This window comes from Fulmarus glacialis, unplaced genomic scaffold (genome assembly GCF_000690835.1).
Source record: "Fulmarus glacialis isolate BGI_N327 unplaced genomic scaffold, ASM69083v1 scaffold29269, whole genome shotgun sequence".
NCBI classification, from domain to species: Eukaryota; Metazoa; Chordata; class Aves; order Procellariiformes; family Procellariidae; genus Fulmarus; species Fulmarus glacialis.
In genome coordinates, this window is record NW_009234359.1 from 246 (window position 1) to 24,385 (window position 24,140).

Consider the following 24,140-nt stretch of genomic DNA (forward strand, 5'->3'; position numbering starts at 1 on the left):
TTGATTGTCTTTCAGTTTTGTCTCTAAGCATTAGATGTGCCTTTGGGTGGCAGCTGATGTGGCTGCAGGTCTTTGCTTCTAGGTGAAAGAAGCAGGACATTGGAGGCAAAAGCACATTAAAGTAAGGGGATTTGGTCATTTTTGGTAGAGTTTCAATTTCTATATCTAATAAGGATTTTTATGTCTAATATGAAGTGTAGCCAGGATTCTGTACAGTAGGTGCTGTAGATGAATGCAGACATTACTGGAAAATTTATTTGAATTCACCATGATAACATACTATTTCTTTCTAATAGGAAGATGGAACTGTCTTCTGGAAAACTTGCTAGGTTTGCTGATGGATCTGCTGTTGTTCAGGTAAAAAAAAAAAGTTAAAATTTGTGTGACTTCAAAATTTCTGGATCTGAAGAGCCATTGTTAGGACATCAGAGCCTATTAAAAGGTTATAGAGCCTCAAGAGGCAATGTAATCCCTAATGAATGTACAGCTGTGTTTTGTAGGAAAAAATTTTGTTTGAAAAGCAAAAATAATGCTGTGAAGCATGGACTTATGTGGTTGTTTTCTGCAAAGAATATTCTGGAGTTTTCGTTTGTGAGTAAGTTTAGGACTTCAGATAATATTTTGGTTGCAGGTAATTTCAATTTTTTTTTTTTTTTTTCTTAATCCAGCTAGGTGACACAGCAGTAATGGTTACAGCAGTCAGTAAAACTAAGCCTTCTGCATCTCAATTTATGCCATTAGTGGTAAGTACTAATGACAAAATCAGTTTTGTGATAATCAGCAGTAGCTTTAGCAGTAGTAATCATTAAATCGTGCTGGGGAGAATGAGACATTCTGAAAGTTGCAGACTACAGACCTTGGACTTCAGAATAGCAGTCTATGATAAAATGACTGGACCTATGGGTGAGGGATGAGCAGTGGATGTTGTCTGCCAAAAGCCTTGTGAACTTTGTCTGCCACAACATCCACATTCAGACATTATATTTTAAATGTGTAGAAAACTGGTTGGATTATGAGGCTCGAAATGTTGTGGTTATTAGGGGTTAATGATTCATGTTCTACCTTGAGGCTGGATAATAGTGAGTTCCTCCGGGGGTCTGTCCTGCATGACAGCCTGTTTCATACTTGTATCGTCCTGCTCATCGAGTTTGCAGATGATGCCAAACTGTAGGGGTGCAGATGATGGGCTCAGAAGCAGGGCTTCCATCTGGAGGGGAGGCACCAGGGGCTGGAGGAATGGGCCGACAGGAACCATAGGAAATTCTATAAGGACAAACACAAAGTCCTGAACGTGGGGTGCACTAGTGCCCTGCAACAGTTCAGGCTGGGGACTGACTGGCTGGGCAGTCCATGTATGATACAGAATGGGAGAGTCTATTTGGGCGTCAGGACAGAGCCTTGAGTAATGTAATCTGAATTCAGAGTTGACCTTGCTCTGAGGAGGAAATTGGACTATAGAGCTTCTGAGGTGTCCCTTCCAGCCTGAATGATTCTGTGGCTCTGAAACCAGTGATCTGTTGTCTTTAGGAATCCCCGTTTTGTTTTTAAAAGGTCGACTATCGTCAGAAAGCTGCTGCAGCAGGGAGAATTCCTACAAACTACCTAAGAAGAGAACTTGGTTCCACTGATAAAGAAATTCTTACAAGCAGAGTAATAGGTAGGCTGAAACATTTTATTTACAATGTATTTTAAATGTTTTGTAATATCCTTATGAATGTTTGAAAAGATAATGATTTATAACTGCTGTTTGCAGAGTTGATTTTCTGGAGTAATGTCAGAAGAAAACAAACTTGTAGTTTCTTGTTTATCAGTACTGATTTTTAAAACAGAGTATTAGCTGGGGCTGTGTGGATATTGCTTTATATATAAGCCTGGATCTTGAGAAATCTTGTTGTCACCTTTGTTGATATTACTGCGTCTAAGATCTCATCCTCTCTGGAGAGGTGGAAGAGACAGCCAAGCTAAACTCTGAAATACAAAGAGGCAGACTTACTGATTGAGTATATACTCATTCTCTCCCTCTTGATCCTGCTTGAAAAGCTGTCTCCATTCATGTATAAGGTAATATCTTGAAATTCAACATTTATATAAAACTGATGTCAAATACGTCAGCATCTTAAGACAGCAATGAAAAGAATTAGGAGAGGGAACAGGCCTATAAGGCCTGGGCTGTTACACAGAGTCCTATACACTTCAGACTGAAATAAAATTAATAGAAAGTCTATGTGTCATGGAAATAATGCAATATTTTGAAGATACATGCTTTTGTTGCTTTTCTTTGTTTGAGTACTGTGTCCCTTCATTGAAGATATTTCTGGTGAAATACTATTCGTATAAATTAGTAAAATAATAAATTATTTGTATCCTAAAGCATAGAAAACTTCTTCAATGTTTTTAGTTTGTGTTGCCTGACAGTGGGTATGCTTGCCCAAATACCTCTTATTTTACTCTAAGTGCTATTGAAATTTTAGAGTTGATTATATTTCATGCTACATTTCCTTCTGGGTTCTCTGCCTTTTCTTTTTTTGTTTGTTTGGGTCTTTTGTTTGAGCCATTTTGTCAGTTTCTTGTGAGGTTATTGCAAGACAAACTGAATGCTGACTACTGAAAACCAAATACTTCTAAACTTTGGCTATTTCTTTTGCAGATCGGTCAATCAGACCACTCTTTAAAAAAGGCTACTTTTATGATACACAGGTAGGTCATGCTCACTGTCCTTAACTATAGCTACCTTCAGAATGGAAAACTTGGGTACCTCCAATGAAAATTTCACACTATTTTAAGAAAAGTAGTTTTCATTAGTGTCCAGGAGGGGTTTACATTTTGAAAAACAGTCTAATAATGTAATGCTGCTTTTTAGTTTGTCATCTCCTTGTCTTCAATCATTTTTATTACATGCTAGTTTCCAAATGTTGTTGTAGAGATACAGGAACAAAATTCAAATATCCTCTGTACAACAGAGGAAAGAAAGGGTAACAGTACATGTTATATGCTATGATACAATATTATACAGTAGTGGTTTTTTGTGAGCTTTCTAGTTTAAATACTTGAAAAAATTTTAATTTGCAGTATAAGCTTGTGTAAATATGTGGAAAGTTTTGTTTTATTGTCCTTAGCTTTGTATTGACAGCTAATAAAAATGTATAGGTCGAAATTATTCATTGTCTTTTATCTTATGCCAGATCCTTTGTAATCTTTTAGCAGTAGATGGTGTCAATGATCCTGATGTTCTGGCAATTAATGGAGGTAGGAGGACTGTTGAAAATTTCTGCTTCTGTGTGATGTAATATGATCCATGTTCTCTAATACAGATTTTTATGTCCTCATTCTAGCTTCTGCAGCACTTGCATTATCTGATATCCCATGGAATGGTCCTATTGGTAAGTAAATATTTTTAAATGACGGGTGATTTGAACATCATGGAAGACTTAGACCACAGTTCATGCTTTCTTTTTTTAACAAGAATCTGAATCTAAAATCCATTATCTTTTGTTTCGAGTAATGAAAATAATTTTACAATAGATAGGATTATTGCACTTCAAAGCATTATTTTTCCTGGGCTAAATATACTTTTGTAAGGATTTATAATCCAAAAATAATACAGTATATAGAGACCAATAACTTAATTTTTTCTTTAGAGAAACTTAGTCTTGAAAAGCATTGTTTAGAAAATAGCTGGATAAGAATACTTTTTCTCCAGGAACTCAAGAGCTTTATTTCTTTGTGAATATTTTATGGGAAGAGAAATGATCTAGCCAAGAACAAATATTTAGCTGTATTTTCCTTTCATCTGCCTTTTTTCTAGAAAACACGTGCTCAAATGACTAAAAAAAAATCAATGGACTTACAGCCTTGTGTATAATACTACTTGGCATTATACGCCCTACCCAGTAATACTACCCAAAAGAAATTCAAGAATAGATAATTTTGCCTTCAAGATTTGTTCTTAATGTATAGCTAATATTTTAAAACAAATCCATAGCTTTAATTATTGTTTTTAGACATATAATTTTCAAAGTAAAATGATGCCTTAAAGAACTTCCTTATTATAATAATAATAATTTTCTGGAGTTTCTTTGTAGGTGCAGTAAGAGTAGGACTGGTTGATGGAGAAACTATTATCAATCCAACTCGAAAACAAATGTCTTCTAGTGCTTTAAATTTAGTTGTTGCTGGAGCTCCGCAAAATCAAGTTGGTAAGTAGGTTAATTATTAATATCTGTTGCATGTTTGAAAATCAAGTAGGTGCCTCTTTGGAGGTATTTTCCTAATCTTTGAAATTTGTATTTTTACACAATAGTAGAAATAAACAGCAGTGATAGGTTAGGTAACTTTTAGTTAAGTAAAGTAAATTCCATTACATTTATGCAGTTTAATGTTAATCTGTATTTCCTCGGTTGAGTTAGATTGCTATTGAACAATAAAATAGTAATTTACTTAATTTTTCACTTTCCATTGATAGTTATGTTGGAAGCAACTGCTGAGAATATATTGCAACAAGACTTCTGTCATGCCATCAAAGTAGGGGTGAAGCACACCCAGCAAATAATTCAGGGAATTCAACAACTAGTGAAAGAACGTGGTGTTGTCAAGAGAACTGTTCAGAAGTTATTTGTTGCTCCTGAAGAGATTGTGGAATGTACCAAGAAGTAAGTTCAGAAAAAATAGTTTTGATCTAAATTCATATACTTAGTTAACAATCATTTCATTTGATGAGCTCTGATCAGATAGTTTGGGGGTTTTGTTTAATAAAATAGCGTGTTTTGAACGTTCAGAATTACTTGCTGCGTTTTCCATAGGAACTTAGGAACATGGCCTTCAGGTTGCTTATTTTATACTTAGTAAGAAGGACAGGGCAAAACAAATATTCTGAAAACCCAGTGAAAGTATTGTAAGTTAATATGCCACTCTCGTGGAATGGTGACAAGAGGAGTGGGATGTTGGCTTGTATGAGCTTTGCTGTGGAAGTGGTAACTAGTTTCAGGGAAGTGGCAGGAGAGCTGGCAGGAAGGACAGCTGGAGCTAGTAATGTTTATAAATGTCAGTCTGGTGCTTTCATACTGCTAATGAAAACAAACGCTTAGTCCTCAAAAGAAACTAATTATGTAAGTGTTTTTTAAGCTGTGTTTTCAAAAATTCTTTCTTTTCTTCCGAAAGACTTGCTTTTAACAAGATCTATGCGGTGTTCACAGATTCTAGCCATGATAAAGTAAGTAATCGATTCAAACATGGTATAATTATTTTTTAATTAATATCGTAATGAAACCGTAGAAAGGTTTCGTTTCTTTAATGTTAATAAAACCTCTTCTCTTCCTCTGCATATATTTGCAATAGTAATAATAAATTGTTCTGTAAATTCTCATCTGCCAAAATATTTGTTTGCAGTACATTATTGATCTTTGAATTTATGTGACAATCCTATTCCTTATTCCTTCAGTTTTACAGAATTTTAAAACAAACAAAAACCCAACAATCCAAATCTCTTTTGTTATTCTGCCCTGTAGAGTTAACTGGTTGCAAATCCTGTGTTCTAGATTTCTAGAGATGAAGCAATTAACAAAATAAGGCTTGAAACAGAAGAACAGCTGAAAGGTATTATTTTTTGCTTTCTTAGTATTTAGAGAATGCTTAAATGGAGCTAGCATTACGTAGAGTTACAGTGTGCTCTTTGTTGGCCAAGCTACTTTAGTGAAAGTTCTATGAAATTCATTTCCCAACTTCAGATGCAATTTCTTTTTTATACCCAGAAAAATTTCCAGGGGCTGAGCCTTATGAAATCATGGAATCTTTCAATGTGGTTTCAAAGGATATTTTTAGAAATCTTGTTCTGAATGAATATAGAAGGTAAGTATATCAAAATCCTAGTGAATAATATTTCTGTCAACTTTTTATCCAAGACTATAGTTTCATTGATCTCATAATTTCTGCTTGTAACTTTAGGTGTGACGGGAGAGATTTGACTTCCATCAGAGATATTAAATGTGAAGTGAACATGTTTAAAATGCTTCATGGATCAGCCTTATTTCAGAGAGGTCAAACACAGGTAGTATCTTTAAACATCAGAAATTATAAATTAATTTATCAAAAGCTGAAAGATTGGTATCTTTCATTTAAATGCAAAGTTTCCTTTTTCTTCATTCAAATAGCAATAACTAGAAAACACTTTAGATTTAATTAAAATATATCTGAGTCCATTAAGACAGTAGACAAAGCTTGACTCCTTGCTACGTGAACAGTACAGATGTTAGGATAACATTCTAACTATACGTGCCCAGAAAGAGTCTGGGAAGCATTATTGTGTCTTCAGACTTTCTGAAGAGTATCTAGTAACCAAAGTTAGATGCTGTAAGGATTCTCCTTGTTCGGTTCAGGTTGGCAGATCTGGGGCATTTCTGGTTGGTTGGGTTTTGTCTTGCAGGGAGGTGGTTTGAGAAGAAAGCTTTCCAATTCAGGATGGCTTAAAGTAAAATTTGTTGTTAAGAAGTCCAAAATCATATCTTTTTCATCCCTCTATGTAGACTTTTATGTTAAAGATACTTGTTGAAACAAAAGCTTTTCATGTAAAATATAGTCCTGTTCATTTTTAGAAAAATGGGTGACTCAATGCGTCATTGGTATGTAGGGCAGTGCTAAATTGTGCATGTCATGAGAAATCGTTTAAAGGGAACTTCATATGTAACCTGGACTAAATAGGGAAATTGTACAAAAAATCACATTAATGAGATTTTTTTTTTTTCCTCTTCTTTGCCAAAAGCATCAGATGTCGAGTGGTTTGAATTAAGATTGTATGCAAGATTTGGTCTCCTATATTTTTATAACTCATTTTCTCATTTGCTAGAAGACTGGCAGCCATTGATCTGACTTATTACAGGGTACATGGGTAGTTGCAAACAGTGATTTACTCCTCAGTGTTGTCCCCTCTTATCCCGCTAAAAGTAACATATGCTGCAAGTCCATGCGATAAACCGGCTTGCTCTTTTGCACAACATTGTGGCTGCATCTGGCCCTGGCTCTTAAACGAAGTAGTTGGGTTTCTTAGTGAACCTACCAGGTTAGGAAGCATTAAATTAGTATTTTTAAATGTGATCGCTTGTAAGATTGTGTAATCTTTACAGATTATGAATAAATTTGTGCAGTGAAGGGGGAAAAAAAAAGTTTGCAGAAGTAGTAAGTGATGGCATATTTGTTGCTGAAATCATTCTTTTTGATTCTTCGTAACCAGTACAAGTTGTGAAACATGGAAGTGTTTAAGAGCTGTTTACTTACCCTCTGTCTTTTTATTCTAGGTTCTCTGTACAGTTACATTTGACTCTATAGAATCAAGTGTAAAATCAGATCTTATCTCAACAGCAGTGAGGTGTGTATATCTTTCGGTGTTTTGTCAGTGGTAATAAGAGGGTGAGCATTTTAGGCACATTTGATAAAGTTCCTTGAACTTTGACACATATATATATATATTTTCATTAGGACTGAAAAATGTGTAAAATTAGACTTTGAAGTAGCCCATTTTCAAGAGATCTTGGCAGCTGTTTTTTGTGAAGATGACATTAATTCCATAGACACACATTTGAAATCTGAGAGTATTACCAGTAACATCCAGTCTGTTTTTGAGAGAAAGAAAATAGTGAATTACTCTTGAATCTGTAAAACTGTGTCCATATATCAGGGCTCTTAGAATAAAACGATTGATGAAAGTTGATTCTCTTTGTTCCAAGTATTTATCATCACACTCGGAACTTGATATGTATTCTACTCATTTAATCTATTTCTCAAAAGTTTTGAAGTTTTGCTAGATAGGTTGGGTGCACGTAGCCCATGAAGTGTTCTGTTTGTCAAGTTTGGTTCAAAGGGAAAAAAAAATTAAAAAGCAGATAATTGTATGGGGGTTTTTTTTCCCCCAACTGAATCAGCCTATCTAAATATTCTCACTTTGTCTTAAAATAAAAATATTCTAGAGGGAGTAAATATTTGTGTTCTTTTTTAATGGAGTAAGGAAAACTTAACTTACGATGTAGCAAGCAAGTCCTTGTGCTGTTAACATTTTATCACCGAGGGCTAACTTGTTGGGGAGGGGAAACTCCTTCCCTTTAGAGCTGCAGTTCAGTGATCTCATCCCACCAGTGTGGGAGCCTTTACATTTTAGTGTAAGCTTTGCTTTAGGTAAATTTTTTTGGCCTAGAGGTGTTTGTCCGTATTCTGTAATTCTGATATTCTTGGAAATTGGTTTCTGTGTTAAATAATGGGTTTTAATTAGCAGTCAGTAGGTTGTTTCATGAATGAGAGATTGCCTGTATGAGAAACTACGTGCAAGTCTTGACTTGATGCAACTTTCTTTATAGATTAGCTTTTTTGTGTTTATTGTTAAGAGTCAAGTCTTGTGGTACTTCAGTAACTTTTTGAGCACACTCTTTTATTTAATCGAGAGCTATTTTGTGGTTACAGAGGTTTTCGATCTTCCTTCTGAGTGCTTACGTTTGAGCCCTTACTGCAATGTGTACAGTAAGATGCTGATGTTCCTGAAGTTTTGTGGGGTTTTTTTATTTTTTCAGACACACCAAAAACAGCATAAAGAACTGATGGGGCCTATTCTATTCTAAACAGCTAGGGAAACAGTTTTAATGATTAACACATGAGGCTTTTTCTTTGTAAACTATACTTTCAATTTGTTTACTACATAGAAAACCTTAGGAAAAATGTGGGTGATCAGCAAATCTATTGATTTATTGGTTTTGCTGGGTCTATTTGTAAGCATAACTGAATATAATCTTATGTATTACCTATTGTATGTAAGACATGTTTGGTTGCTCTCTTTTGACATGGTCTTATTTTTAATTAATAGTGGAATAAAAGATAAAAACTTCATGCTGCATTATGAGGTGAGAGTTTTACTGTGTCACAGCTTTCTGCATGATTCACAGAAGGGCTTCATGTCTTGCTTTTAAAGGTGAAATTGATCACTTCCAAGGATATGAATTATCTCTAGATTTGCTAAAATTTATTCATTCTAATTCGTATGTGAATTTATACTGCAGTTTATGAACAGAAGTGCTGGCTTCCTAAAAAGCAGTAGATAATTTGTAAATTGCCATTTTATACAGCCTTTTTAATATCTTAACGTTAGGTTAGCTCCTTACGAATGGGTTATTACTGAAAGCAGGATTAACCTGCTCTATTATTTTTAGTAAACTCTAATATGTTGATCTGACATACTACACCAATAGTAAATGAGTGCTTTTACATCTTGGATCTCTTTCAGCCTTTGGAACCTGCCCAAAGTATTTTGTACAGGCAACAGGCATATCTTGTTCCATTATCTGTATGACAGAAGCAAGATTTCTGATATGTTGTTTGACAAGTTTAATTGGAGTAAGCTTGTTGTGTTGTTTTTCAACCTCCTTGCAACTGCTTTATTCTCTTTTGTTCCTTGGAAGTAAAACATGTACTGAACAGTACCTAAACTGGTCCTGGTTTGCATACTAACTGATAGAAGTCATGTGGTGGTTTGATTTTATTTTTTTTTTTAAATTTGTTTTTACCTTGAGATGCACCAAAACTTCCAAGAATTTTTTCTAAGTATGTGTTTTAAAATGGAAAAAAAAAAGCTAATTAATTTTCTGTATACACATTTTTTACTTCATAGTTCCCACCTTATGCAACTAATGAGATTGGCAAAGTTACTGGTATGAACAGAAGAGAACTTGGACATGGTAAGGTCAGACTAGAGAAGTCCCATGCTGTAGGCTTTGATATTTTATCTGACTGTTTTTATTTATGGATCACTGGTGTGTTTTTTTTTTTAACAGGTGCACTGGCAGAAAGAGCTTTGAAACCAATTATTCCCCAGGATTTCCCATTCACAATACGAGTTACTTCGGAAGTCTTAGAGTCAAATGGTATTACGATTTTTCTTATTTTTAACCTAGTGCTAGAGACTAAATTTGGTTCTTAAAAAAGCTCGAGTTTGACGAACTTGAGTTGTAGGCATTTTAGGTAATAGATTTCATTTTTAATGTTCTTAATCTTGATAGCTCTGTTACCTGAAGTACTTATAATGAAAAGGATGTATATGGTCATGAACAGTGGACCTTCCTTTAAATTTGTATAACAGCACAGTATCAATATGAGATGTAAACATAAATTCTAAATTTAATAAAATGGTAGTTGGGGGCATTTTTATGCTACAGAGTGAGGAAAATAAATCGGCATGTATTGAGACCCATTCTTCAGTGTTTAATCACAGCCAGTACCCTCACTGACTTAGAGATCACTTCTCCTGTCTGCCTGTATTTGTTCTTTCCCATCTCCCCAGTTTGGGAGAGAGCTATCCATTTCACCTTTCTGCAGATTCCCCTGTGTGGCAAGAAGCTCCCTGAAGTCCACCTCCTATTTCCTAGCACTGTAGCGAGAGTAGGTGGGTGGGAGAAGGGGTTAGTGGAGAAAAGGAAAAAGTCCCGTTTGCAGCTTCCTGCAAAACCCACAGATTCCTTGTCTAGAATACTTAATGTTAATAGTGATGCTTGAGCTTTTTGGTGTCGGTATCATGAAAGATTCAAATTATATTACCCATTTCTTGTTAAAAATACTTGTGCTACAGAAAATTTCTAATTGCAATTATTTATTGTAGTATGTGTGTTGCTGCACTGTATTTTGTAGCTAGCAGCAAATTGTCAAACTGTCATTGAAGAATATCACTAGCAAGTTTTGTTTCAGATACTTCTGACCAATGTTTAATACTTTCTTTTTCTCTATATTCTAACTCTGTAGGGTCCTCTTCAATGGCTTCTGCATGTGGTGGAAGTTTGGCATTAATGGATGCAGGTACAAAATATGGCACTTACAAGGATAAACTACCTATAATAATGTGTTATAGGATTTGGAAATGACCAAAGGTTATAAAAATGTATTTTTATTTACCATTATTAGGAGTTCCAGTATCAAGTGCAGTGGCAGGTGTAGCAATAGGTCTCATTACCAAATGCAGTCTGGAAAAAGGAGATATTGAGGACTATCGTTTGCTGACAGACATCCTGGTGAGTGTTTCTAGCATTGTTATTTTTATTGCTGCTTAAGTCTGTAAAATACCCTCTAAGGCCTTCTTTTACCCAGTTAATTCTGAAACATTCACTACTGGAAATATTGAATAGTTTTATCTTCTCTGTTTTGTCTCCCAAACTCCTCCCTTACTTCAAAAAATCTCTATGAAATGTCCAGTCGTGTTTCTTATTTTCTTGTAATTGCTCAGTTATTTCTTTTAAGCTCTCTCTTTCCAATGAATTTTGCCTTTTCTCTTGGGGAGAAAGAGATTAATAGTTCTTGAATACTTTAAGTTACTGAAAAACACAATATATTGGGTGGAGAATGAGCACTTGGCAAAGTTGCTGGCAGGGGGGAATGCACATTATCATGCTGCTGTTGTTTCTTCCTGTGGCAGCCACTGATAGTACAAAATCAGCTGTGGATCTGTTGTTCAGAAACTAGTCCACGAAAGCTTTTAATTTATAAGGAGAGAAAGGAACAGTGTTAATCCTGAACAGCAAAATAAGGCTGAAGAAAAACATGCGAGTCTCAGGAGTCATTCCAAGTCTGCAGAACTACTTTGTGGCTTATTGAAACACAGAATGTACTTTTAGTATAATGAGACTTGACACTGGGATAAAGTTATTCCAATTTGCTTTCTTTCTGTCTATGCTGGTAGGGAATTGAAGATTACTATGGTGATATGGATTTCAAGATGGCAGGTACTAATAAAGGAGTAACTGCCTTGCAGGTATCGTAACATTAACTCTTCCTAAAATGAAACTCTGAAAATGTATCTAAAAAAAAAGCTTTCCTTACATCTTGATGTCACTTAACTCTTTTCATATTAGGTTGACCTAAAACTGCCAGGAATACCAATAAAAATTGTAATGGAAGCTATTCAGCAAGCTACAGGTAGGTCCATATTTGTATTTGCACCCATTTTATCATATTAAATGATGAATTGTATTAAATGCTAAGTTTTATGAAACTAAATAATAAATTATTTATTTTTTTGTTCCTATTGTGGAAAAAAGCGGTTATCTTCAAAAAAAACTGGTCTGGTTTGGGTGTTGTCTGTTACACTTCAATATAGGCACATCATACAAAAAAAATAGCTTTTTGTGTCAGAGGAGAGCATTCAATCCCCAAAAAGCCAGGACCTTCCCACCACACTTAAGTTTCATATTATTGTACGTAGTGTCAGTGAAAGCGTCTGCTGCTCCTGGAAGTTACTTTTTATTAAAACAGAACAAAAATGGTGTGATACTGATGGTCACCAGTTGAATACAAGGGGTAACTTGTTTTGAAAAATCGCAATAAAATTCGTGGCATAGCAAAGTGGGGAGGGAGGGAACTTACACAAAAGAGCAACATCAAGGTAGAGGAATATATTATGAAATATTTACATGTGGTATTTTGGATTTGACTGATGCAAGTACAATATTCCTAAGCCATGTCAGTTTATAAAATTTTTGTCATACTGTATTAAAAACCATATGTGCTGAGTTGGGGGAAAAAAGGTTTGCTCTTTGCTGTGCAATAAATCAGTAAAAAGGGTTGTTAAAAATAGCTCCAAGCTAACTTTAAAGTAACTTCAGACCAATTTTTAAATGTCTCTTGAGCGGTGAGTTCTTAGAACTTAAGTAAAAGTCCCTGTCATCTCAGGGGTTCATGCTTAAGATCTAGGAGCTCGATACCCTATGAATAACCCAAGTAGTAAAGGCTGAAGTGCAGCTTTGTGCACTGGAACTCTGGATTGCTTTTGGTTGGTGAGAGTTGGGAGAGGGAGGAGGCATCTGTTGCTATTTTAATATGCAAAGTGTTACCATAACACCAAAATGGATTTGGACTAACACACAAACATCCTATTACATGACTTTTTTTAAATCCAACAGAATAATGTTATTAAAAAGAACAGCAAACTATTTCTCATTTACCATAAGTTCAGCTATATTTACTATTGAAATCTACTACTGCCTGTGTTCTGACGTGTACAGTTAAAATATTCTTGAGCCATATGAAAAACTGAAGCTACAACCTTTAATAAGGATTTAACTAGTTGTAAGAGAATTTTCAACTTGATTGTAATAGGAAGATTTTAGTAAGAAAACCCTTATTAAAATGTAAGAACTAGTAATTCCTATTCAGGCAGCTCGACTAAAGTTCCAGGCCAATGTATCATAACTTAACTAATCAAAGCTACACCCTGCTGCTTTTATCAACACTCTGATTTATTTAAACAGTACGCCAAAACAGAACTGTATGTAATGTTCTAGGCTGCATAAAATCAGTAAGTGTGTTGAAGGCATAGGTTTTGTATACACAGAGCAGAATGTTGTACTGCAAGAAACATGTGCTACCTGAAATGTGTTAAGTTACCATGATAAATTCTCAAGTTAGGCAGGAGGCAGATTTTATGAACAGATGTTTATCTACTTTATAACAAAAACTGCATACGTTTATTTTATTCTTATACATTTTTCTTTCCTCCTCCTTTCCCCTCCAACCCCTACAGCTGCAAAGAGGGACATCTTACAAATTATGAACCAAACGCTGGCAAAACCCAGACCTAACAGAAAAGAAAGTGGACCAGTAGTAGGTAATGTTAGTTGTATGTTGATAAGAATGCATATCATTTATAATTATCTTTTTAACAATAAGCTGCTGCTCAAAACAGCATTTTTTAATGAAACTTTGTTATGAGTTTTTGCCCCTGCGTCTTGGTGTTATTTTTTTCTTTGGGGTTTTTGAGGTGAATTTTTGTTTTTTATTGCCATGTGGGGCATCACTGTACTCACCGTAACCAGAAAACAGAATGAAAGTCAAGTTATGTGAAACTCACAAAATCAGAATGGATGTAGATGTCAGTATTGGTATGGCTTAAGGTAATTTACACTCATCAAAGTATTTGTATTCTATGTTTTCATTTATTTCAGTTCTTAAATGTAATTACATCAATGTTCAGCAAATAATACAAGTAGCTATAGAAGATTAAAACCTAAAAGAATGTGACTTTTTTTTTTGTGATAGCTTTCAAGATTATTATATTTAGCATTCCAAAGTATTTTTAAATGTTCTTTCAGAAACTATCCACGTTCCATTATCAAAAAGGTTAAGATTTGTGGGTCCTGGGGCCTATAATTTGAAAAAACTTCAAGCACAGACTGGTAAGACATTCTTGCTTCCTGTGATAATTTATCATAATGTGTTACTAGCTTCTCTTCTCTATATGAAGATTACTAGTGTGGAGTTTTAATTAGTGGATCTTGGTAGCACAGGTATTACTAGCACAGCTATTGCTGAACCTTAATGCTATCTTTATGCCCTTTCAGAAACTGTAAGTAGCTAAACTTAAACTTCCCAAATTGTTCTGTAGACCACCTCCATAGAACTGACATTTGTGCTTCAGCAGCAACAACCTAATAAGTAGATAGGAAGAGTGTTAAGAGAAGAGGGTACTTTTTAATTTGTGCTTTATGCTGCAGACTGCAAAACAGTATTTGCCTTTGCTTTCAGACTTGTATGTTTAGCTGTTCCAACGCTCAGTACAAACTGAGTCTGTACTACATCTTGATAAGAGACGTATGCGTTTTGAAGAGCTAGGTGAAGCTCACTTCAGCCACACTTAGTTGTGTAGATTCTCTCTGTAGAAGTGCTTGGAGTTTGTCTTGCAGCAGGTTTGGTGCACATGTGATGGTGTTTTTCAGGGCTTATGGAAGAGGCAATTAAAGGTTCATCTAGGGATAGTGTTGCAGATAGTGTTGAACGGAAGACATGAAGTCAAGCAAGTCTGATCATGAATATGCTAAAGTGTAGATCAAATCTGTGAAGCTTCTCTTCCTATAAACTAAAGCTTTTTTGCTGTGGTTAAGAGGGGACACTGAGCTTTTTCCTACGGTGCTCATCGCCTGTTTTCCTAGGATTCTGTGAAGAGCTTGTATACACTGTTAACATGCTGGCGTATGTTAGAAATCCAACTCACTATCACATTGTAGGAGTGACCTGTACTGGGCTTAAACTGGTAGCGAGCAGTGTGACAAAAGTTTCCTCACCTTGTTATCATTTGTTGGAATGAATTAATTTTATTTGTTTACACAGTGGTTTGTCCTGCCTGGCCTTAAGTGCCAAATTCAGAGTTGATGCCTTATTCACTACCATTTCCTAAATAGGGCAATTGGTGCTTTGGTTGAGATAAATGCAGACTAACAGGTCGCTTAGAATTAGGCCTATAGCTTGACGTTGTGGTTGCCCTCAAAAGTGAATGAACGGAATTTGCAAAGTGTTAAGTATTTCTGAGAGGCTATACTATTAAAAACCTTTGTTCAAATGACTCAAAGCAGTGAAACTAGGCATAGCCCACCCTTACCATCTCTCCAACATGATGAAGGTAATATTCAACCAATAGTCAGCCATGGTAGCAGAGGTGAGTTTCTACTGTGCTATTATAAAATACATCAGATTTCCTTTATGAGCAGTTCTTTGTAAATGCAAAATCTTTCCTTTATTGCTTAATATAGTAAAACTTGTTCACTACCTTTAGAAAGCTAACATTTAAAAGAGGCTGATGTCTATAGTGTATCAAGTAGATGTTCTGCTTCAGCTGCTTTTGACTTGAAACTCCTTTAATGCTCTAGCTAGCTTGATTAATGCTTCTCAGGAGACTGGGGTGGAGAAAAGGAGGAAAAATCATACTTCCCTTTGGTTGCAAGCATATGCAGTCTGTTGGCCAGAAAACTAGTCTAGAGGTGCAAAGAATTTTACCACGCAATCTTACTGTGTTCTGGCTCTGAAACACTTGCATTTCCATCAGCTATTAATGAAAGCTATAGTTTTATTAAAAATCTCTTACAAAATTTCATTTGTAGAAGCTGAGATTTATTGATAAAAACAAAACCATTTCAAGAATTTTTTCCTGTCTTAGAAGGATTATAATAATAATTTTGCAAATGTCAGTGGTCCCATACGGAGCACAAGTTTTTCCAGGTATTTGGCAAGCATACCTGTAACATGGTTTCCATTCCGTTGCATGTAGAGCTGTCCAATGCCTGATCTGAAGAAGAATATTTGAAATGATTAGGACTCTGAGGTCTTAATGAGTTTGTGCAAAATAATTTTGCTCTATGCAAGTCTTTACTGAATGCAAATTTTCTGCTTGCTGAAACAGTAGCAATGTTAACCAAACCCCCTCATTAATTTCTATTTCCAAGGCGTAACTGTAAGTCAGCTGGATGAAGAGACGTATTCTGTGTTTGCCCCCACACCTAGTGCTATGAATGAAGCAAGAGAATTTATCCGTGAAATCTGCAAAGATGATGTAAGGACAGACTTCCGTTGTTAGCTTTTCCAATTTGCATTTTGTGAATTTGTGTCTTACTGTTTTCTTTTTTCCCCCTACAGCAGGAAGTTAGTTTGGAATTTGGTGCAGTTTATACAGCCACGATAACTGAAATAAGGTATGAAATGTGCTCTGGAGTTGAAGTAGAAATCAGTTTAACATAGCTATATTCCTGGTACCTAAATATGATGTAAAATAATTGATTTTTAAAGGATGCCAAACTTATGCTGGTGACATGGCACCTGCATCATTCCTGATATTTTTCTGTTGAAAATATTATTCTGTTTCTTAATAAGGCTGTTTATTTTTGCTGCATGTTTAGTTATTAGAATGTCTCTATAAATTGTAAGACTTAAGGCCTTTTTTCATCTTTGTATCTGAGAGAGATGGTAAGAATTTGCTTTTTACTTTTTTGCAAGATAAATTGCAGGGAACTAAGGGCTGCAGGGAACCAATTGGATTGAATTACATGCACTTTTTGGATGTACTTATTACTGAAATACACTGTCCTGAAATAAGTAGTTTCCATCCACTTTCAATTAAGGAAAAATGACTGGACATGTTATGGTTGATAGAAGATTTTTAAAAAGGGAGGAGTAAAATCTTTTTTATGAAAAGTTTATGGTTGCTTTGAGGTCAATATGCAGAGGAAAATACATACAGCTTTCTATCAATGTATTTTGAAATAACCACGCTGTTTTCTGTTGCAGAGATTCTGGAGTGATGGTAAAATTGTATCCAAACATGACACCAGTGTTACTTCATAATTCACAACTTGATCAAAGAAAGGTAGTACATGCTTCAACAAGTATAAACTAGACACATTTGTTTTTAATCGATTCTCACTAAATGTAGTCTGCATTAGCTGTAACACACATACTGTTGTTCTAGAGTCCATTTTCATGTTAAAAGCTGTGTTAGATTAGCAGCACCTCTGTTTAACCTCTGCTTGCCCTGTACTTAAAGCTCCAAACAATCTATCTGTATGCCTGCCACAGTCCTACTGTTTATGCTTTTATGCACATTACCAAGTTCTTTAGATCTGCAATACCCTTTTCTATGTAACATTTAGAAACCTGTTGTTTATAAGATAGTGTTGAGCTCCTATGATTGTCTGAAGTGTAGCATGAAGAATCCCTAAAAGCACGAACTTTTATAACTAACCTTACAAAATTAATCACTGAATTTTTTCTGAAAAACACTGTGTTCTAGATTAAACATCCTAGTGCCCTGGGATTAGAAGTTGGACAAGAAATTCAGGTAAATTTTTTTTAACTTTAAAATGCTAACAAACTGCTGTTCATATTTTAGAATTTGAGTGATTTTTTTATTTTGTGTTTATGAAGAAGATACTTTGCCATATTGGGTTCCCTTTGTATGCTGGTTAAAGGCCTGATCATTTCAAGTTAGATATGTTTAGTGTCATACTCTTGCTATCTAGGCACCACATTAATTTGACAGAGCAATATAGGCTAAGTGGTGCCTATTGTTTATGGCTTTTCTAGCATCAAATTGGGGGGGGGAGGGCTGCAGGGAACCAAAACCAAACACACTACCTTTTAAGGAAAATGCTCTTCCCAGCTCTTTAAGTTGGTCAGTCTTAAAGTGGTTTGTTTTCTTAACAGGTTAAATACTTTGGACGTGATCCAACTGATGGTAGAATGAGGCTTTCACGTAAAATTCTGCAGTCACCAGCCACAACTGTGCTTAAAACCCTAACGGACAAAAACAGTATTGTCCTGGGAGGTAGTACCATTCCAGAGTCATCTACTTCATCCCAGTGACAGGTAAGGCCATAGGAACAACTTAAGATGACTCAGTGCTGCATTTTCATTACAACTGTTGTAAAGAATTGTATCAATCTGTTCTTATATCATACAGTTACCCTTCAGTGATGTACAAATACTGCTTGCCAGTTATGTTGCAGCATGTTGTAAGTCAGCAACTGCCCTTTCATGTGCTGCAGTTGTAAAGAGCTTGATATTGTAAAATTGGTTCAAATGCCTTGGCAGTTTCAGGCATCCTAGACAGCGTACTTTCTCCAAAACAAACTTATTTATTAATCTACAACATCTATGTAAGCATTCCCTCTTCTCTACCTTGCCACCATTTTTTTAAAGAAAAAAAAAAAAAACACAGCAGGGTAGGGGAAGAGAAGAAAAAATAAGCTGCTTTCTTGAAAGTTTTGAGTCAGTCAGTGGAGACTTCTCAGTCAATTAATGGAATGCCCAAAGTTCTTCCCTAGAACTAGTTTCCCAGCATGTATTTGACTGTCAATAGACTTATGCCTAAACTTTTCCCAAAACTGTTGTGTACATTTATTTTCCTTAGCTACTAGAACAGGAACATTGTAAAATCAAGAGCAGTTACGCAATGAGATTGGCAAATGGCAATGCAATGCACCAATGATAACTTAAGGCAATCTGTGGCAATCTTCTAGAATGATTCAGGACACTAGAAGAAATTAAAATTCACTGAAGAAATTTTATTTTATAAGAAATGTTTTTGCATTTTGTGCCTTGATAATAACTAGTTGGTTACAGAGTATTTTCTGTCTCTTTCAGGAAAAAAGGTGTGATAGTTCGTGGAAATACAAGCGACCTTTGCTAGAATCTGTAGATGTCTTCGCAAGAATCTGCAGGTGGATGGTAGTGAATCATATTTTTAAAATAGACACTATTTATGCTTAAAGGTGATGTAGAACTTCGAAGTCTTCAAATTGATTAAAAACTCTTTTAAAATAAAAACAGAAAAAGCTAGCGCTCTTATCTTGTATAGCAAGGGTGAGATGAGAATCTAAGAACATGGAATTGTATAGACTGAAGAGCAGATTACATTTCAGTGCTTAAGATTCTTCTCACTATCATCGCAAAATAAAAATGTAAAGCTGAGAAGCAAGTATTTAACCTTTCCTGGGAGAAGGAATTATCCTGTGTACTTGGTTGAGAGGCACACATGGCCAAAGTTTTACTGGCTTTTCAGTGTACAAGATAGAAATGTTGAGCGAAACATAAAGACTTAGAAGTATCACCTCTAACATAGAATCATAGAATAATTTGGGTTGGAAGGGACCTTTGAAGGTCACCTAGTCCAACCCCCCTGCAGTGAGCAGGAACATCTTCAACTAGATCAGGTTGCATGACTGACACTGTTTCAGATAAATACATCAATAACTGCCATAGGGTTCAGACTTGCTAAAATATCTGAGCAGAAGGGGGACAAAACAAAGAACCTGGCTGAAACATCATTGTTTATTATCTGGGTTTGTTAACACAGAATTTTAAAATATATAGTAAAAACATTAAGATTAAAATAATTGTTTTGGAATAAACAATGATGTGATAAATCTTCCCCCTAAAACACCCTCATTAAGAGTGTCAGAATTCCTCTATTGATTATGTTCCATCAGTGGGTTCACTGGTCTCTTTTAGACTTCAAAATATTTCCCAGGGGCTTGAGAGAACTACTTGTTTTTGTACTGTGAGGTACAGACTTTGAAAATCAAAGAGGTGTCCCTTCTGATGTTCACCAATTTGTATGTAGACCTAATAAGAAAATCAACTTCCCACCTGATGGCAAGTGGGCTTTGAACCTCCTGAGAGAAAAAACAAAGCACTGGGGAGAGGAGAAATGTGAATGTACAATAAAAATTGCTCATTCTTTTTTTTTTTTATTCTAAGTTAAAATATTAAAGAAGAAAGAAGTGACTGGCCTGCTTCTTTGTAGTTGTCTGTTTTTCATCATATAAGACTGAAAAAGTTTTCCTTAGCAATCCTTTCCTCTTCTTTGATGACTGTATTCTGTTATTTCTTAGTAGGAATTGGAATGTCCTTGCTTACTATAACTTAACGTAATTGACTGATATCTGGTTTGTTACATATCCTGCATAGTGTTAATGAACTAACATAGGCAAATGTTAAAGTCCGTGAACAGAAGCTCAAATGTTTCCGTTTCTCATAACTGTTCTCAGAAATTGACCTCCCCAATCTAAGTGGTTTTCCAAGGTTTAGCTTCTTTTATTGTAGAATAATTTCTGTAGTAGAACAGATGGATGCTCTAGTTACTAAAATACTATGTAGAATACTAACTTTAGAAGCTTTTTTTTTTAGCTAGCACATTACCAGTAGGATGCTTGTATCTGAATCTGTGAAAACTGATGATTTAGGAGCCAAAAGAAGCCCATTCCTTCCTGTAAAGGTATTTTCTTGCCTGCAGTAACAGGAGTATTAATGATTTGTGTGATAGGTGGTGGTCTCAGTAAATCAACTGTTGGAGTGCTGGGGGATTTTCTGTTTGTTAGATGATAAAGTAGGAAAGAGAGTTTTACATTCCTGTGGCAGAACCTGTACAGTCAGCCTGACTTTCTGCACTTTTAATAAGTTTTAAGCCCTATGGGAAGGGGCGGAAAAAAAAATACGCTTGGGAACTGTCTGGGAGGAGCACAAACCAGCTGCTCTTACCTGAGGAGAGAAGCTCGATGGGAGCCAAGAATTGAGTAAGCGTGTGCTAGTCTGAACCTTCCTGGAGGGAAGGCAGGCTGGCTTCAGACGTCCTGGGTTCACCCGAGAGCAGTCAGTAGCGGCAGGTTGGACCGTGGCAGGAGATACTTGACTCTCGAGTGACATCAGCTATGATCAGAAAGCAGGTAGGTTAATAGTGCTTGAGAGAGAGAGCTCAGCCCTATCGCAGTAGCTGTTTTTTTCATGTTTGAAATAGTGATTTTTGTCTCTACTGCCCTAGATAATTAGCTTCTGTAATGACCCATCTTAAATGGAACCATTGAAGGGAATTGCTTTGGAAAGTGAAGCTGGGCGGTTGCAGCATTACACCAGGTCAGGAGGGCCAGAAATGCCTTTATTTGACAAAGCTGAAATGTTCACACGGGCGCAAAGCATCAGGAGCTGGGGTATCTTTAAACGCCAGCAATAAATATTACAAGTACTATAATAAAAGCACAAGAGCTGGCCTAATTGTACTTCTGGGATTACATGCCAGAGGGAATGATACAGTCTCTTAATTTCACTCCAAGAAATTTTAAGTGATTTAGGAATGAGTTTTCTGTCTTGTTTCTGAAGAAAAAACAAGAAAAATCAGAGCTCCCTGCTGCTCCCTGTTGTGACACTTGATGACTTGTGCTGTCTGCAGCCTACCCTAACAAAATTCTTTGTTTTGATGAAGAACAGAGAACTCTCTCTAACAGCTATAGCTTGTCGCTTTGTGGTAATGGGGAGAGATGAGCTACTGGCAAGTGCAAGGCCGCAATGAAGAAGTGCTACTTTGCTTTCCCTGAATCTTGCGATTCAGATGTATTGCTTTCCTGGTCTTGTATTTACCCTGGTTTTAAATCAGATATGTAAGAGCTGTTGGGGTGAGTCTTGCGTATCTTCTTCAGGCAAAGCCCCCCAGAATTGACTTGCTTTTTATTGGTATAGATGACAACATCATGCTGTGGTTTCTAACACCCCAGACTGTGGAGTCCTGGATGCCGTTCTGTGCAAAAAGGAGCCCTGTGTCCGAGGGAGTGCAATCTGTGTGTGTTCTGGAGTGGCATTTTTCCACAGAATTCATTGGTTTCGTGCCTGGAGAGGTCATGGATTTATTTCCCAGCTTAAGCAGAGAAATACGTTTTCATGCCAATTCTGGCTCATGTATCTCCTACTCCTTCTGTAAGGTGTTCACCATGATAGATGAGAATTTGCTCCAGAATGTTCTGCTGTGGTTTCTTGCTGTTCTGCATATCTGGAGAAGTACTGTATTTAATCTTGAGTAGGAGAGGTCATAGTTAGTTTTACACACTTGGTTTGAAGAGCTAAAGAGCACGCATAGAAGTCTTGCAGAGGGGAGAGGGAGTTTGCGAGTGGCAGACGTCCCAAAGCAGCAATATGCTGTGGCCATTGGGTTTTGTGTTTCTTTTCATGTGTTTTCTTTTTACTGAGCTTTCACTGAGGCAGAAATATGCCCAATGTGTAAAACCTTGAAGGGATCAGGCCGTGTAATGCCGAAAAGGCCACTGAGATGTAGCGGGGAAGGCTTGCAGGGAACCCAGCCGTTAACAGCTTAATGTGACTCTGAAACCATGGTTGGTGAAACCACGAATGTAACATGGCCTTTTGTACAGTTACTGACTTATTTATCCATAATATGATGCACATATCCTAAAGTATGTTCCTATACTGTGTACAGCTAAAGATAAGTGTATATAGTAGTTCTCAGAGGTGTATCTTACAGTTGCCATCGTCTGCAAAGAAAACCCATGATTGTGTGTCTTCAGTGGCCCCTGTTAAAAATTAAAGTAAGGGCTTGATTGGCGTTGAACCCTAGTCTGCAGAACCCCATTAAGAGTGCTTCTCTTAACCTTTCTTAGAGGGGGGCTGTTCTGCAGATGTTAAATAAGCAGGCTGACCAGTCCTCAGACTCATGAGGCTGCCTCTTAAGGAATGTAAAAGACACTTCAGCTGTTCAGCTACCCCAGTGCAGCTGATTGAAAACTGTACCAAGCAATGATCAGTGGCTGTCACATACTCAGTGTGCTGAATGGCAGGTACATCTTAAGGAGGCCTGTTAAAATGAATGTCAGAGGAAAAGCTGAGACTTAAATGTTACATAGATGTAAATTTTCTAAATCTGCCTGGAGAATGTTTTTCTAATGTGTGGAAAAGTTGCACATAGTTACTTACAGTGGCGTATTCTGCAGTAAACTTTTGCTTCCCTTCATCTGGAACAAGATTGAATTTACACCAGAGAAATGCCAGTCTTGTAAGTAAGAGCTATACCGGTGTAACTGCTTTCACCATTAGGCAAGAGTGAGAGAAGTCTTGCTTTGTCTGGGGATGAGACACACCCTGGCCTGGGGAGCACTTGCCCTCCCCTCTCCCTTCTCTTCCCAGCCCGCAAGATTTTGTTCTGAGACACTTTCAAGTCAAGCTTCCCCTCCTCCCCAAAGTCCCTGCTGTTTCACACAGCTTGACTTCTTGCATGCTTTTGTGTCCTTTTCCCCTATTCCCATGCAAACACTGAAATGTAATTATTTTTTATTATTATTCTTAGTACAGAGGAAATGTGTATCTGGTTTTCAGTATAGAAAATGAGGATTTACAGACTCCACAATGCCTGGCAAGTGGTCTGTCTTAAATTGTACAGTGTTTGTAAGGACTAATTAAGCATGTTTCTCATTGAGAAGCTTCCCAGGACAGCTTCAACTTCAGTTTAGCTTTCCAGCCTTCTGTTCAGCTGCACAAAGCACCGGAACGTGCAACAAAATGCATATTATGATACAGATGTTACTGTTTGCCCTGCTGTGGTAAAGGATGAGAGTGGCTAAAGGAGATGCTACAGAATATCCTTCCTGCTATTTTGTGATGTGAGGGAAGCTCTAACCCTAGGCGCTGTGCGTGCTGCAAGCTGTGTTACTGCAGCATGGGCTGGCCCTAAAACTCACCCTGCTGTGGATGTGGATCTTTGCCTTCGCTTCGTGTCATGGCAGTGGCCCTAGGCAGGTACCTAGTCCTTTCCACCTGCGTGACGGGGGATGCTTTGTCCGTGCTGGTACCAGCTTTTAGGATAGACTTGAGAAAAAAAAAAAAAAAGTATGCATGTTTTTAAGCTTTTTTTTTTTCTTTTTAATGGGTGAAACTGCTCACATGCTGTAGGCATTACACGGCGGAGAAATGCAAATACATACATGTGACTAAGGGCTCCCACCTTCCCCTTTCCGCCGGAGAACTACCCGGCAGCGTGCGGTGTGCGGGCGGGCCCTGCCCTCCCCTCCCGCGGCCCGCCCCGCCTC

At 36.7% G+C, this 24,140-nt stretch overlaps 1 protein-coding gene across 1 annotated transcript; it reads left to right on the top strand.

Moving 5' to 3' along the window:
* The first annotated feature begins 288 nt into the window (after positions 1–288).
* PNPT1 (polyribonucleotide nucleotidyltransferase 1) lies at positions 289–19,076 on the top strand. The gene is made up of 28 exons (XM_009585632.1): positions 289–357; positions 669–743; positions 1,552–1,657; positions 2,648–2,697; positions 3,183–3,246; positions 3,333–3,380; positions 4,083–4,196; positions 4,463–4,649; positions 5,158–5,209; positions 5,535–5,592; positions 5,748–5,844; positions 5,941–6,043; positions 7,287–7,357; positions 8,840–8,876; positions 9,641–9,707; positions 9,804–9,893; positions 10,765–10,818; positions 10,924–11,030; positions 11,696–11,767; positions 11,868–11,931; positions 13,535–13,618; positions 14,103–14,186; positions 16,227–16,333; positions 16,417–16,472; positions 17,065–17,143; positions 17,567–17,614; positions 17,980–18,141; positions 18,919–19,076. Exons 1-27 carry the CDS (start codon positions 301–303, stop codon positions 18,136–18,138), a joined length of 2,190 nt encoding a protein of 729 aa, XP_009583927.1. The 5' UTR covers positions 289–300; the 3' UTR covers positions 18,139–18,141; positions 18,919–19,076.
* Positions 19,077–24,140: the final 5,064 nt, after the last annotated feature.